This window comes from Ascaphus truei, chromosome 4 (genome assembly GCF_040206685.1).
Source record: "Ascaphus truei isolate aAscTru1 chromosome 4, aAscTru1.hap1, whole genome shotgun sequence".
Classification (NCBI taxonomy): domain Eukaryota; kingdom Metazoa; phylum Chordata; class Amphibia; order Anura; family Ascaphidae; genus Ascaphus; species Ascaphus truei.
The window spans coordinates 106,585,468-106,601,111 of NC_134486.1; the positions used below are offsets into that span (position 1 = coordinate 106,585,468).

The 15,644-nt window shown below is 41.7% G+C and overlaps 1 protein-coding gene across 1 annotated transcript in view; it reads left to right on the forward strand.

Moving 5' to 3' along the window:
• ANAPC1 (anaphase promoting complex subunit 1) overlaps window positions 1-6,875 on the forward strand; it is a 73,480-nt gene extending 66,605 nt beyond the window's left edge. The window contains exons 46-48 of the mRNA XM_075596352.1: window positions 4,257-4,455; window positions 5,291-5,425; window positions 6,473-6,875. Coding sequence (XP_075452467.1) covers window positions 4,257-4,455; window positions 5,291-5,425; window positions 6,473-6,588 — 450 coding nt within the window. The 3' untranslated portion in view covers window positions 6,589-6,875. The remainder of the gene's footprint in view (window positions 1-4,256; window positions 4,456-5,290; window positions 5,426-6,472) is intronic.
• Window positions 6,876-15,644: the final 8,769 nt, after the last annotated feature.

Below are 15,644 nucleotides of genomic sequence, written 5' to 3' on the forward strand. Positions count from 1 at the left end.
CCGAGTGTGGTTTGAGTAGAGAGTCAAAGACAGAAAAGAGACGGCGTGGGTTAGACTTGTGCGTGTTGATTAGTGATGAAAAGTAGGTTTGTTTAGCCTGAGAGAGGGCAGAGTTGAAACAGGACAGCATAAATTTGTAGTGAAGGAAGTCTGCGAGCGTATGAGATTTCCTCCAGAGACGTTCAGAGGAGCGAGTGGAGGAACGCGGCATGCGTGTGTTGGAATTTAGCCAGGGTCTGGGGTTAAAAGGGCGAGGACGGCAGAGAGAAAGCGGGGCATGTAGATCAAGAGAGGAGGATACGGCAGAGTTGTAGTTCCTGACCAGGTTGTCAGGGTCAGAAGTAGAACTGAGGGAGGAGCGTAAAGTGGAATGACACACATCGATCCATCCTGTTAATCATTGGTTTCAACGCTTTGCTGTAGGCTCAAACATCTTCCAATACCAAGTACTTGTCTTTTGGCCAGCAACTTCACCAAGGATGTTCATAAAGGTCATAGTCATTGCCACAGAACTCCTACAACAGTGATTTGCGGTGTTCTCATACTTGCAGAAGTAGCCAAGGTTATTGCACCCGCTCATGACGTAGTATATTGCGCAGATTTTTCCATAGGGTTCAATGGCTGTGATAATGCAGAAAATCACAGAATATCCCACCATAGTGATACAGAATATCCCACCAAAGTGATACAGACATTTCAGCATCATGGAAAAAGATTAGGATAAGAACACTAAAGTTCAATGCAAGGTTGGTCATGCGATTCACCCATATCACAGCCCTTGTGTATGAAGCTCTTGGTTCTAATGTCGGCAACCATAGAAAGAGAAGACAAGGTTTCATATGGGGCCACTAAAATGTACTTTTTTTTTACGAGCCTGGGACAATAAAATGCTTCCAATCTGAGGGATGAAATCTCTCGTAACACAACATGTAAAATCTTCCTTACTCTTTTGGGTGAAGATCAGCCATTTAACCAATTGTCTATCTTTTTTGTAAGAAAGGAGTTGGATCAGCGTGCATACAGATACCAGCCTAATAGGTTATGGACTGCATCTCGAAGCGGACTTCTCAGCCACCATCATGTTCACCGAGGGGAGTGGGTGTTGCACCAGGAGATCTTTGAATAAATTTGCATTCAATGGGGGGTCACCAATAAAAGTTTTAATGGCAACACCATTTAACCGGAAATTACACAGGTTCTCCTTCAGATTGCAGACAGAGGGAGGGAGCATGGAGAATAGATGCTGTGTCATTTTGTTTGATGTTCAGCCTTGCATACGTCTTCCCAGCTTCCAACCCATGGCAATGATTCCAGCAATACCGAAGAAAATAAAGAGACAAAGAAATGGTAATAGTGTGACGGGAAAAAAAGACACCCTTTCATGATGCATGAATTATAAAATAAGACTTTGCAAGAGCTGAGATGCTGCTCATGCAACCTGCCGAGGAGCCGCCAGTGATGGGTTCTATGTGACCTGGCAGCCAAAAGTGACATTTGGAATTTGGTGAATGTGCAGTTGATGGAAAACCTCGACAGGGCAAGAGAGCAGCCGAGAGGAGGAGGAGGAGTAGGAGGAGGTGTCCATCCAATTTGCCTTCAAACACAAGCAGCTGGGATAAACTACAATTGCGCAGTAGTCTGGGGTTAGTAAAGCATATACATTCAGTCCAAGAATGAAGGATAAAATTAAATATGAATACCAACAAAAAAAAATATGGGATACAAATCAAATGTTGGTTAAAGTTCAGTCTCTGAAGTGGTATACACAAGTGTGCAGTATAGAGATAATCCTGGTGCTGCTTCTTCAAGGATAATTCACCATCTTCTTGTATGCTTAAAAAAAAATAGAAGAGCACACAGAGACATCTGAGTGAAGAGTGGTCTGTTGGCCTTAAAATCTGGTCTGGCTCAGGGCCCTGAGTAGCAGTTTGGTGTGTGACTCAGAACCATTAAATTGCACTAATTTGTGTCTTTATAGCAGTGGTCCTCAATTACAACTTCATGAAATAATTCTGACCTCGCAGGCTCCGCATAATTGTGGGTTCCAGAACTTGCTGGAGTCCTAAATAACGGCATTGCTTATTACCTAGTGCCACCTATGGCTTTTCCCATTTTCATCATGCTCCGGGTTCTGAAATGTTTGTTTAAAGATTGCTCAAGAAGCATGAAAAAAGGAGGTCGTTGGGTGAAGATGAGGGATATTCATTGATGGGATACTAGGAGTACTTCTAGGAAATGCAATCTACAAATATATGTAACGTTTTTGAGCCAATAAAAATATTTAGTGCTTTGTTAAAAATTCTCCTAAGAAATCTTTTGATACATATTCAATCAACCACGTTTTATAATCCCAGAGAATTTTTTTTTACACGTGGCTGTCGCAAGAGACCAGGACAATTCACCGGGATCAAGGCACCAGACAGGAAAAAGGCATTCAATAAAAGGGTTTTGCCAACAGGCAACACAATTACAGAAAATAGCTATAACTCACCAAACCAGGGGTTATGGGGGCAATCCTAGCTAACTGGGTGCTGGGTGCCGCTTCGATAGGCTTACCCAGGAGTACTTCCACGTCCGCAGAGTTTGCAGGTATTCCAGACCTCTGGGATGCTATTTGCACAATAGTCGTTTCAAATGTTCCGCTCGCAAGCCTCGTTTTCGGTATCTCCGGCAAAGCTCTTCGGAGACGCACTAGCTAGCCAAAAGTCCCAGTGCACAGAGCAAGTTTGAACTTCCCGCTCGGATTTGCACTGAGCCTCGATCTGTGGTGTCTCCAGCAAAACCTTGGAGCACACCGCTTAGTCAGCTTACATACTGACTCGAGGAAGAACTTTGGAGCGCAGATCAGCCACCCTTTACCTACTTTCCCCGTCTCCATAGGAAAGCATGGAAGACTGGGTCACGACCAAGCACAGCGTGGATGCTGGTTGCTGGCCAATCACAGCAAGGGCTCACTTTTGATGGACCGGGCCATGACTATATGACTATGTGATGATTAAGACAGCCCACAGGCATGGGCTTAAGCAGAGCAGGGATTTCAAACTGGCCAATGGGAACAGCACCTACAGGGTTCATAACAGGCAGCGGTTCCCATAGCCAGCCGGATAGCTCCCGTAAAGATAGACGCCTCAGTGTCTGGGATGGACAAAGGCTCCCCTCTTCGAGCCAACATCTCCCAGGCTTGAGTACCACCCATCCCCACCCTCACATTTAACCCCTGCATTGCACCTTCCCCATCTCCATCAACGAAACCCGGACTCCTTGGTGTGCAGGCTGGGCATGTGTGTTACCAGCCTAGCACAGCAAGGGAACAAAGGAATACACACAATACTGTTTAAATACAATATTACACTGAGTAAAGATGTACGGATACAAAGATACATACAGTATTGGACATTTTAGTACAATAAGCTGGGTATAGAGGGCCACTCTTGTTTATCCATCTAGACGGATAGGGACAATGGCTGGGCTTAACCTTTATTATGAGAACCGCTTTGCCCCTACTGTGACAGCGGCTACCTCTAGAGCGAGGCACCATAAGGAAAAAGGCTCCCAAAGCAACTAAATGAACAAATTAAATTAACAAAACGGCCTTTTTACATTGTGTCAACAAATGTACTTTTCAAAAATATATTAAAGATTGCAGAAAACATTAACCCCTACCAATACATTTAAGAAATATCATTATAATATCATTATAATCATTAAAGGTAACGTTTAGCTGTTTTGGTTTATTTGGAAATGTAAAGAGAATTTATTTGGGCCTCAACGGGGAATTGCTTTCTTTAATCAACTATTTATCCAACCTCCCTACTACAGGGCCAATAAAGATAAGGAGGGAAAAAAAGAGGGGCCTTTGCATGTGCAAACTATTCAGCATTGTGACATTGCATAAAAGGGAGAAGCCAAAGGAAATCAATCCCTCCCGTGTTTCTGTTGACCATGTTTACAATAGCAAATGTAAACTGGGGCCCTGCCAGGTTGTTTGAGCTGGGAGGCGGGTGGTGCTGATCGCTCGTTGAGCGGAAGGGTGGGAGCCCTACCTCTTCACCTTCTTGGGCCCACATGTTAAGCTTGTCGGGCCCGGCAGAAACGTCTGTCCAGACCCAACTCCCGGTTGGCCCGGCACTCACCCCCTGAGTGGTGCAAAGGAAATGTCCTCTTCACGTCAACCAATATATTCTAGAAATTGGTTAACGATATTGACGTTGTCCTGCTGATTTTGCAACGTTGATTTTCTTCTTTTATTTTTAAAGGCTGTGAGGAGATTAGTGCGACGAGAAACGTGTGAGACCTTTGAGCTATGGCAGATCAAACTCGTACTGGAGTTCTTTAGCTCCAGAAGCCTCCAGGAACGGATGAGGAGGAATTCAAACCGAGGACTTTTTATGAACTCCGAGTTTCTGCCCGTCATGAAATGCACCATTGATAATACTCTCGACCGATGGCTGCAAGGTAAAGGCGATCTATGCACAAAGCATTCAGGGCAATATTTACAAAGCAACGCTAAGCTGCAAGACACCTTATAGACCATTCATTTCTAGGTGCAATCCCACACAACTAGCCAAAAAACAATCTTTTGTGATCAGTGTAAGAATCTGTTTAGCTTCCTTGAAGTAATCTAAGCTTGCTAGATGTATTTTTGGTTTCTCTTGGCATGCATTGCTTTTCTTGGGGTCCTATGAATGGGGTCGGGGGGGTGTGTTGGTCAATTTAGTGTTTTCATTATCCTTCTACCACCATGTCTTTATCAGAGAGCCCATAAAGATTATGGGATGAGGAGGACCATGTCTGTGCAAATACACAATGGCATCAGACAAAAGGGAGAAGCCAAATGAAATAAAATGCCTCCCAAGTCTCCGCTCACCATGTTTACAGACCATGCATTTGTACTTATCATCCCTGTTTAAAAATACTTATAGGTGATGCCTTTTTATAACCAAAACCTGACAATCACCAAGGTTTAACCCCTTAATTGGGTCGCTGCCATTAGTACACGTTGGTCCTAAAAAGAAATGCCCCTTTAAATGGGGCATACGTTGCCTTAAGGCTTGGCTCCGCTTCCTAAACATGGACCTCCGTCTTTAGCAAAACGTTATAATGGAATGATTTATGACTGTCACAATATACCCACTATTTACACATCACATTATTCTGATAGAACAAGTCTTTGTATATTGTACTCCGCACAATGTGCCACTTGCCACACACTACTGGATGATATGTAAGCAGTGGTTTTTTTTCTTCCTGTGATGCTTACATTTTTTGGCCTGGTTTTGTGTCTTCGCAGCTAGTGGTGATGTCTCATTGCAGTCTTATTTAGCTGGGCAGCCTGTTGAAGAATCCCAGCGTAGTATGTTGACCTGTTTCTTGGTTTACCATTCAGTCCCTGCACCGGAGCAGCTGTCGGCAGGAGGACTAGAAGGTAAAATAAAACTATTGCTGGACGTAGTAACGTCAAGATTGATTTTCTACATAGCCTCTAAAATATTTGGAGATGTTTGCTGTTTAGAACATTGTACATCTTAGAAGATGTTTTTAAGTTGCAACCCTGTAATACTTTTTAAAAGTATCATTTGTTCATACTTCATTTTTACAAATCTATGCATGCTGTCCACAGAGAGAATTGCCTTTTCTTTTTTATGCATCAGCGCTCTGGGAATTTCTGCTTCCAAATGCTCCGTGTTTTGACCGTATTTAGAAAAGCCGCAGTTTCATCTAACGGCAAATTAAAATAAGAACAGAGCACTGAGTATTGAAGTGTGGAGCTCTAGCAGCTGTATTTTCCCTGTAGAATTATAGAGTAGTAAATACTATATAAATTACCAAATACGTTTGCTCAATAAATATATCACAGCCTGCAACACATTTTTAAGTCGTTTTTTATTTGGGTGATAATGGATCCTTTCCTAACTCTTATCTGTTTTCATATACTGTACTGTGTATTTTTCTGCAAAATCAATAGCTGATAATAAGTAGCAATTTGAGCTACTGAAGACACACCATGGAGTAATGAGTGTATGATATTTACGTGTGTGTGTGTGTGTGTGTATATATATATATATATATATATATATATATATCATCTCAAATCACCTTAATATAGCATCTTTAGTTTGTATGATGTCACTTACAATTGAGTACATTTCTTAGAATACTGTATACCTTCTGCCAAGTTAAATTTTTATGTCTCAAGCCTTTTAAGCCTGAGAAAGTGGACACCCATAATAATTGTCAATGCAAAATCATTTATTCATTGCATGCGTTAAGCACGAATCAGTGACTAAACCACACAGTATTTGCGTTGTACAGATCATGCTTGCGTCCATGTGACCAATAACAAAATACCAGATACTATTTTCATTGATTTTATTCTGCTTGCATACGTACTAGGTTTAAAAGCATGTTTTTCTAATTTATGGAATAAGTCAGATGATATATTTGTTTTCAGTTCTTTTTATTTCACTTTCAGGAAGTGAGAGCTTTTCTGAGCTGCTGCTGAAATTCAAAGAAAAGAAGATGCCGGCGAGAACCTTGCTGAGGCTTGCTCCCTTACTTCTCGGAAATCCACAATCAATGGTGCTCTAATAGGAATGGTTCATGTCAGAGCAGCAACACTCTGTGACCAAATGAAAGTTCCAGAATAAATGCATGGAACTGCATTGTTAAACCACTTTTGGTGCGGCAGATCTCTTCAGCAGTGACGCTTGGCAACATAGGCATATGGGGTGTGAAATGTGTGCAGTTGCGCGTTTCCCTTGTCTTAAGTGCTCTGAGTGCACTTCTACTATGAGTTTGTAATACTTAATGGAAACTGAAATTTGTACATAGTTTTTTTTTTTTATAAAAAAAAATAAAAGAATAAAATATAAAATGCCAAATTGTCTCTAGATTGCTTTCCTTTTCATTTGGGTCATTCCGGCAAAAGAGGTTGTTCTTATATGTGGTGTTTATAGAGAAATTCGGTGCATGGCCCTCTTGCTCTGCTCTGGTCAGGGCCTTGGCCTGCATCACTTCTACTCAAAATTTAATTAGGCTTTTATTTAGTTGGGTTTTTTTTCTTTCAGATTAATCAAGGGATACAAGAGAGTGGTATGGCATAATCCATTGTTTTCCTATGGACTGGCTTTGATCTTTAATTTAGCTGCAGCTGATCAGAAGACTTTTAGATCCTTATAATGAAGGTCTCTTAAGTCGTACTACATATTTTGGCTTGGTCATACATAGCTGCCAACAGAGATGCAAAGTACAAATGGATAACAGGAACATGCTACTTTTTATGGGATATCATTTTCATCCAACTAGAGTACTTTAGTTATGACATTGTGTTTGTTTTAAAAATGCAGTATTGGGTGCAATTATTGTATTGTATGTCTTTATTTATATAGCGCCATTAATGTACATAGCGCTTCACAGTAGTAATACGCAACAAAAAAGAACAGCCTCTAGGGAGGAAAGTGGAGCACAGCGAAGGGACAAATGGCAGGAACCAGCACACCATAGGTTAAAAACTACTTTATTGGTCGACAAGGGGAGACACCATGAAAGGAGCAACCACCCACTCTGACGCGTTTCGGACTAGGCCCTTTGTCAAAGAGTATGCCCCAATTACAAAAAACACATACTTATATACACATAATCTAATTACCTAATTTGGTCGCATCCTCCGGCATCGGTGACATCAGCGGAACCAGCCGAACATCTCGCGAGACTACCCGTCTAGCCGGAGCCCCAGGAGACAAATCAAGTAGAGCATACTGCGCCACCTAGCCTGGAGGACACATCCATACAAGCAACAACACATAGATCTGTCTCGATTGTGTCCGTAACCGGAAGTGACGTCAAAGGGACCAACCCTGAATCTCACGAGACTCCCAGACTCACTGGTGTCTCTAAGAGACAAGGAAGAACCCCACAGCGCCATCTACCCAGGAGGACACACCAAGACTACCCACTAACCAATACATATATAAAGCCAGCAATCTCCCCTAGCTATAGAGACCATGATGACATATGTCTATACAGTAAAGACATAATGAACTCATAGGAATGGGAGAACAATATATAAAGAAAACTAAATATAAATAAATAAAAAGAGAAAACTAAATAAAAGAAAATACAATACAAAAACAATATGCTGAATATGTATATATACAGGCCATAAAAAAACCATTATTACTTGAAAAAATAATAAAAGTAAAAAGGGATAGAAAAAGGTGGTTGACAGAGAAACATATAATAATTATAAAAACTTTAATTGAAAATATATTATATATTATGCTACTAACAATACTGACAAAAAAATCTCTCTGTATAACCAACATAGAGATATTTTTTTATCCGACCGTTTCACGACTACACAAGGCATATATGTATTTAATGTAAATAGTTGTATAGTAATCTTAATAAAAATAGTCATAGGTTAATGTCCATAATCTATAAGACCTAAAGATATAGAACCCGATACCATAACATATATATAATGACAGAATAAATAAATATTCAATAGCTGTATCACAATCAGGAGGAAGAATAAACAACAATATACTCAGCGAGGGATGAACACCGTTGTTACTGGGACAAAAAATGCTTAAGTTCCCAGTCCGTGTTCATCCTTCGCGGAGCCATTGATCCCAAAGAATGTATCCAGAACATTTCACTGCGGTTAAGAATATTCTCCCTATTCCCACCTCTGACAGATGCCTTGATGAACTCAAGAGCAGAAAAAGAGGGCGTATCGTCCTCCCTATATATTTACTACCACAGCCGCATTTCAACATGTGTACGACGTAATTGGAATTGCATGTGATCAATGATTGAATTCTCAAATTTTCTCTAGTGTAAACATTTTTTAGACTTTTAAGTGGAACTGCATATCTACACATATTTCAATTTCCACATTTCTTGAAACCTCTAATCCTAGAAGTAACATTAGTCTTACCACAGGTCTGTAGTAAACTTGGTGATAAATAATGTCCCCGGGTCTTAGCCCTTCTAAAGACAAATTTTGGTGGTGTATCAACGTATGTCTTAAGTTGTTCATCAAGCTTAAGTACATTCCAGTGTTTTAGAATAATGTTACGAATTTGTCTAGACTGTCTACTATAAGTAGATATAAATAAAGGTGTAGAGTCCTTGGAAAATCCATCTTTTGTTCCCCTATTGGATCTTAACAAATCCTTTTGGTCCATTTGTAAAGCATTGACATAAGAAGAGTCTATGTTAGACTTACTATAGCCCTGTAACAGGGGAGTTATCCCTGTTCAGGTAATGTGCCTCTAATCCAGCAGTGTGGTGGTTAACTGCTGGTAGTCAATTAACAAACACCACCTGCCTGATTAGATGGCTTAGAAAAGCCTGTCTTTTGAGACAGGAAGTGAGACTCCTTAGCTCACACCTGAGCTGAACTTGGAGACGAACAGTCTTGAGCCCTGCCAGAAGAAACAGCAGAGCTGCTTTCAAGACACATGGGAAACTTCTAAACCTGAATGCTGACACACCCTGAGGGAAAGGGAGCTGAACCAGGGACAGAGAAGATTTTTCCTCCAAACCACAAGGAACAGATAAGACTTTCATTAATGAGACTTTCTATATCTGCTTATTTCATGCTATATGTTTGGGGCTGGGAGACATGCTTATCTAAGGGAGTTGTGAACTGCATAGTATTTCACTAGAAATACTCCCAAGTGCATAGAAGCTTTGTTTACCCCTTGTTTGGATGGTTTCCTGATGGTAAGGAAACAGGCGCAATAAAAGGCTTATTTAATTTCACTATAATCAGTCTCCCTTGCATACCTCTGTGAGCGTCCGCCTACATATGGTGTCCGAAGTGGGACGAGAGGTGGTCTTTGAAGTTAGAAAGTACCGGAGATTTGTTCTGTGAAATTTTTTTATGCTTTTTGCCTACAAACAGTCTGAGCAACATAAAACAAAAAAAAAACTCATGCAGCAGAGATGAGAGTTAAAGTGATACACACCACTGCACTGAAACTTACAAAACCACAGATGGACTCTTTTCCCCAATCCCAAGAGGAGAGGGAGAGAGACTGCTGAAGCAGGTAAAACCTTATTTGCCTATCACAATAAAGAGTAATATGGTCAGTGAAATAGGGGGTTTGCCTTCCAGCCATAGTCAGGGTTCAAGAAGTGAGTTAGCCCTTGAAAGGGATAGGCGTTTGTTATTTTCAAATGTTTAGCGGAAGCAGTGAATACAGATGGTGACCCATGAACGGTACTGATTCTGCAAGTAAAGGCTGCCACACCGCATAGGACTACCAATTGTGAATGGAGTATATGCAGAAAAATTTGAAAATTGATGCAAGACTGTGCTGAAGCAAGGGAATTTTCAGTAAACAAGTGCTGAGGGTAAAATTGCCTACTAGAAAAAAAGGAATTGCTGAACGGTGTAAAAAGTATCCCAAAGTGTGAAGAGTGAATGTCATAATACCCAAAGTTGAGACTAAACTCAAGCAGAAAACCACATTATTTGGCTGAAGCAGAGAGATTGCACCTAGCAAGTAAATGGTGTAAAGCAAACAGAAGTTTTTACCTAGCAACTACACATCCAGCATACCTAATGAGAGATTACACCTAGCAAGTAAATGGTGTAAAGCAAATAGACGTTTTTACCTAGCAACTGCACATCTTGTATACCCGATGAGAGAAAATGCATGCACAGTACTGCTGATATCGTAAAACTTACCCAAGAAAGAAAAAGTCTACAGAGATGCCTGTGAGAGCTACGACCTCTACAAGCAAAATATGCCCACCTGTAGGACTACCACAATTGGGGGTTCTAGCAAATACAGTGGCAACATCTGCAATAGCGCCTCCTGAGGTCAGGAAGAAAATTACACCTGATAGCCTAAAAATGGAGGACAAGATGCAGCGTTCCTGTAATGAACCCTACCCCACGGAAGAGTGGCCCTTCCAGTCCAATAAAGAGGAAGACATCTCTTACGGGGAACCCAAACCGAGTCACAGCCACAAAACACCCCAAGAATGGTGGGGGTGCCTGAACTCGGCACGAACCGAAAAGACCGCTCCCTTTGACGAATATGATCAGCAGGAGAAAGAGCGGGAGCAGTGGATTACCGAATATTTCCGTCAGCTATTACAGTTGCAAGAAAAGCCGGGTGGATCCAGTGACGCTGCTAAAATTTCAAATGAAGATGGAGACCCCAGTATCCCTGAAGGGACGGTGTCATCCAAAACAAAAAGGCGAAAAAAGAAAAAGAAAAGCGGTTCTTCATGTACCGTGGAAGGAACAGACACGTCCGCAGATCCTGTGGAGAAAAAGGGGGACCGAGATGCCCTGCAGCCTAGAGAAAATGGAGAATTCGTCCCACGGATAACCGAATATCCAGAGGGCCCAAGGCAGAAGTCGTGTACCCCAAAGAAGTGTCTGTCCGGTGCCAACAGTGAGGAACCCTCAACCAGTCATCCCAGGGAAGTGGAGCCGGAACCAGTGAGTTACAATCCCTTGACCAGCCCTGAAGATGCCCTGAAAATTGCCAGGCGTGACTGTGATCTACTTCGAGAACATTTGAAACTTGAGAGAGAAGATAATGCTGAGTTACAGAAGACAGTGCTCGCAATGTACTCTGAATCTGGAACAGAATTGGACGATCTCAAGATTGAGCTAGATACTGCAAACGCTACTATTTCCGGCATGGATGAAAAGCAAAGCCAATCTGATAAAATGATGACTAAGCTGAAGCGGAAGTATGAGGAGGCACTAAAGCAGATGACAGTCTTTCAGCAAGAGGTTCACACTCTTCGCGTAGAGCTGAATGCCTCACAACAGGAGGTCAACAATGTCCGGACAGAGGTGGACGTATCTCAGAAAGAGGTTCAGACACTCCGCAGAGCACTGGATGCCTCACATCATGAGACCAACAGCTGCCGCACAGATCTGGAAGTTTCCAGAAAGGAATTACACAGTCTCACTGAGGAGCTGGACATTTCTAAAGAAACGATTGTCAGTCTTAATACAGATCTCCAAGTCTCCCAGAAGGCGCTTCAGACCCTCAACCTAGAGAAGGAAGTCTCACGCCAGGAGACTGTCATTCTCAAAGCAGATGTGCGTAAATGGAAGAAGGACTGCAAGGAGGCCCTGAATAGTACAGAGACTGAAAAAGGAGAAAATTTAAGATTACAAAGAAAAACCTTAAAACTCAAAGAAGAAAATTTTAATTTGACAAACGACGTCAAGGAAAAAAATGAAAAGCTGCACGAGCTTAAAGAAATAAATAGACTTTTGGAAGGTGAGAAGTTTGAAGCAGAGCACCGACTGCTGAACCAACTGCAAGGTCTGCGTACGCACCTCGAGAAGGCCGAGGAGAAGCAGCGAACTCTGCAAGAAGAAAATCTGCAGGCTGTTAAAGAAATTCAAGTGCTGCAGGAACGTCTGATTACCCAGTATGTCCCTGCAAAGCAGCATGAGAAACTGAAGGCTACCCTGAGCATCACCAAAGCAACGCTAAAGGCCAAGCTTAGAACCCAGGTGACGCGGCACAAAAGGGAGCACAAGAAGATCCAGAAACTGAAACAAGTAACTGTGGCCCAAGCAAAGAAGTTCATAGTGCTTCACAATGCAATAAAAATGTGGAAGCGAGCTCAGAGAAAGCAAAGCATGCAGATAAATTCGCTGAGAAGAGACTTGCAAGACGCACTCAAAAAACAGGGATCTCTCGCGGATGAGATTACAGTCCTACAAGGACAAGTATTGACCCTGACTAAGCGTCAGTATCCCACAGCCTCAAAAACCCATGAAGACAAGGGTACAGTGAGAGCTGGGAATACCGCTCATCTGAAAGACCAGGTTGCAAAATTTGAACCATCTAAACAAGCACTAGTAAAACCTTCAGCCACTCAACAGGCAACAAAAGAAGGTACACGTGCTGAATCAAAACCAGAAGAATCCTTAGCTGATGAAGCTTAAAAGATGGGACATTCTCTGGAAGTGAGTGTGGAATTGCAAATTAACCCCAAAGAGGCTGAACTAGCAACCCCATTGAGTGGGAAAAGGGCAGAGAGACGGCTTCAAGAGCGGAAAACTCAAAGGGCTGTTTTTAAATGCTCTGCAACTGCTGCCATACAGTATGCCTACAATAAGACGAGCACCCGACGAGAGGGAAATCTCATGACCACGCAAGTAGCAAAAAGACTATACTTAGAAAAAGTCCTCCTCGAGCGACTGAGGAGTGCTGATTTCAAGCACCTTCGGGAGGAGACACGAATAAACTGGAGAAAGGGCTCCAATCCCAGCAGGACTGAGGGTTCTCTTCCTCCATCCACTCTCATTCAAGTCACAGAGATATCTAGAATGAGAGTGGAAGGATGGGCTTTGGCCGTGGCAAGCCCGAGCTTCCCACAAACAGGGGAGGTATGTAACAGGGGAGTCTCCTTAGCTCACACCTGAGCTGAACTTGGAGACAAACAGTCTTGAGCCCTGCCAGAAGAAACAGCAGAGCTGCTTTCAAGACACAGGGGAAACTTCTAAACCTGAATGCTGACACACCCTGAGGAAAAGGGAGCTGAACCAGGGACAGAGAAGATTTTCCCTCCAAACCACAAGGAACAGATAAGACTTTCATTTATGAGACTTTCTATATCTGCTTATTTCATGCTATATGTTTGGGGCTGGGAGACATGCTTATCTAAGGGAGTTGTGAACTGCATAGTATTTCACTACAAATACTCCCAAGTGAATAGAAGCTTTGTTTACCCCTTGTTTGGATGGTTTCCTGATTTTAAGAAAAAGGCGCAATAAAAGGCTTATTTAATTTCACTATAATCAGTCTCCCTTGCATACCTCTGTGAGCGTCCGCCTACAAGCCCCTTGATAGAAATCTGTTTTTAAGATCAGCAGATCTATCAATAAAGGCTTGTTCAGTTGAACAGACTCTGCGTAGACGTAAAAATTGTGCCTTAGGTATTCCCTTAATTAATGCAATCGGATGTGCACTATTGGCCTGGAGAAAGGAATTGCGAGAATTAATCTTGCGATAGAGGTCAGTTTGAACATTACCATCCATATCGACCTAAAGACAGACATCTAGATAATTAATACGATGTCTGTTTGATTCAAATGTGAATTTTAGATTGTATATATTTTTGTTAAGGTAGTCAATAAACAAAACCAATTCCATATTGCTACCTTTCCAAATCAGAATCAAATAGTCGATGAAACGACGGTAAAATATAATGTTTGTTCGATATGGATTGTTGTCCCCAAAAATAAATAGTCTCCCACTAGCCCAGAAAGAGGTTAGCGTATGATGGGGCAAAAGAGGTGCCCATAGCCGTGCCCCGTGTTTGAAGGAAATAAGTGGTATCAAAAAGAAAATAGTTGTGATGTAGCAAAAATGAAATCGCCTCCATAATGAAGATAATTTGTGCTGGGGAAAGTGAAGATTTATCTAAAAAGAACTATGTGGCTTGAATCCCTTGTGCATGACTAATACTCGTGTATAATGATGTGACATCTAAAGTAACCCATGTATAATGTGCACACCAAGTGAAAGTGGAAAGAGTGCTAATTAAATCAGAAGAGTCCCTAAGATAAGAAGGGAGATTGTGGACAAGTGGCTGAAAAAGGAATCCACGTACCTAGATAAACCATCTCCCAAAGATCCAATACTAGAAATGATAGGTCTACCTGGGGGACTAGTAAGGGATTTGTGGATCTTTGGGAGATGGTGAAAAATAGGTACAATGGGGTGTGAAACATTGAGAAAGGAGAACTCATTATCGTTTAAAACCCGCAATTCCTTACCCAGGTCAATAAGAGTCAAATATTCCACAAGAAAATGTTTGGTCGGATTAGATCCAAGTTTCTGATAGGAACTCTGATCACCCAATTGACGTAAGGCTTCTAAGATGTAATTATCAACATGTTGTACGACTATGGCACCGCCTTTATCGGCTTTTTTAATAATTAAGTCTTTGTTCCTTTTCAGATTCTCTAATTCAATCAGTTCTTCCTTAGATAAGTTATTAAAACCAATAGAAGAACAGGTGAAACCCCTTGCCAGGAGCTGTAGATCCCTCTCTACTAACCTTTCAAAACTTTGAAGGTAGGGTCCCTTATTAAAGGTGGGGTAGAATATGGATTTATTCTTAAAAGATGAATGTTGTGTACCCACCAAAAATAGAGATGAATCTACATCACCAAGGTCATCAGAGGTCTGTGTCACCTGTTCTTGTAACAGGTCCTCAAGATCCTGTACAGCTGCTTGCTCTGAAAAGGAAGAAAGACTCATAGACGGGTTAACATCACACACAGAATTATCTCGAAAAGCATTGGCATCAGTTAAAGGTAAATCATCAGACTTGTTACAGAAAAACTTTTTGAGAGATAATTTCCTCATAAACCGTTGTAAGTCTATGGTAGTCTCAAACAATTCAAAGTTATCACTAGGGACAAAATTCAATCCTCTATTGAGGAGTGTTATGGCAACTTCAGACAACGAAATGCCAGAGATATTTATAACAATATTTTTATCAGGATCTAATGGGTCTTTTTCCTTTTGGAAGGGGTGCCGTTTCTTCTTCGATCGTCTAGTCCTCGTTCCCCTCGCCGTTCCGCCGATAAAGGCGGATGTCAGAGCATTTTTGCTGTCCACGGCCACAAGCTCCGA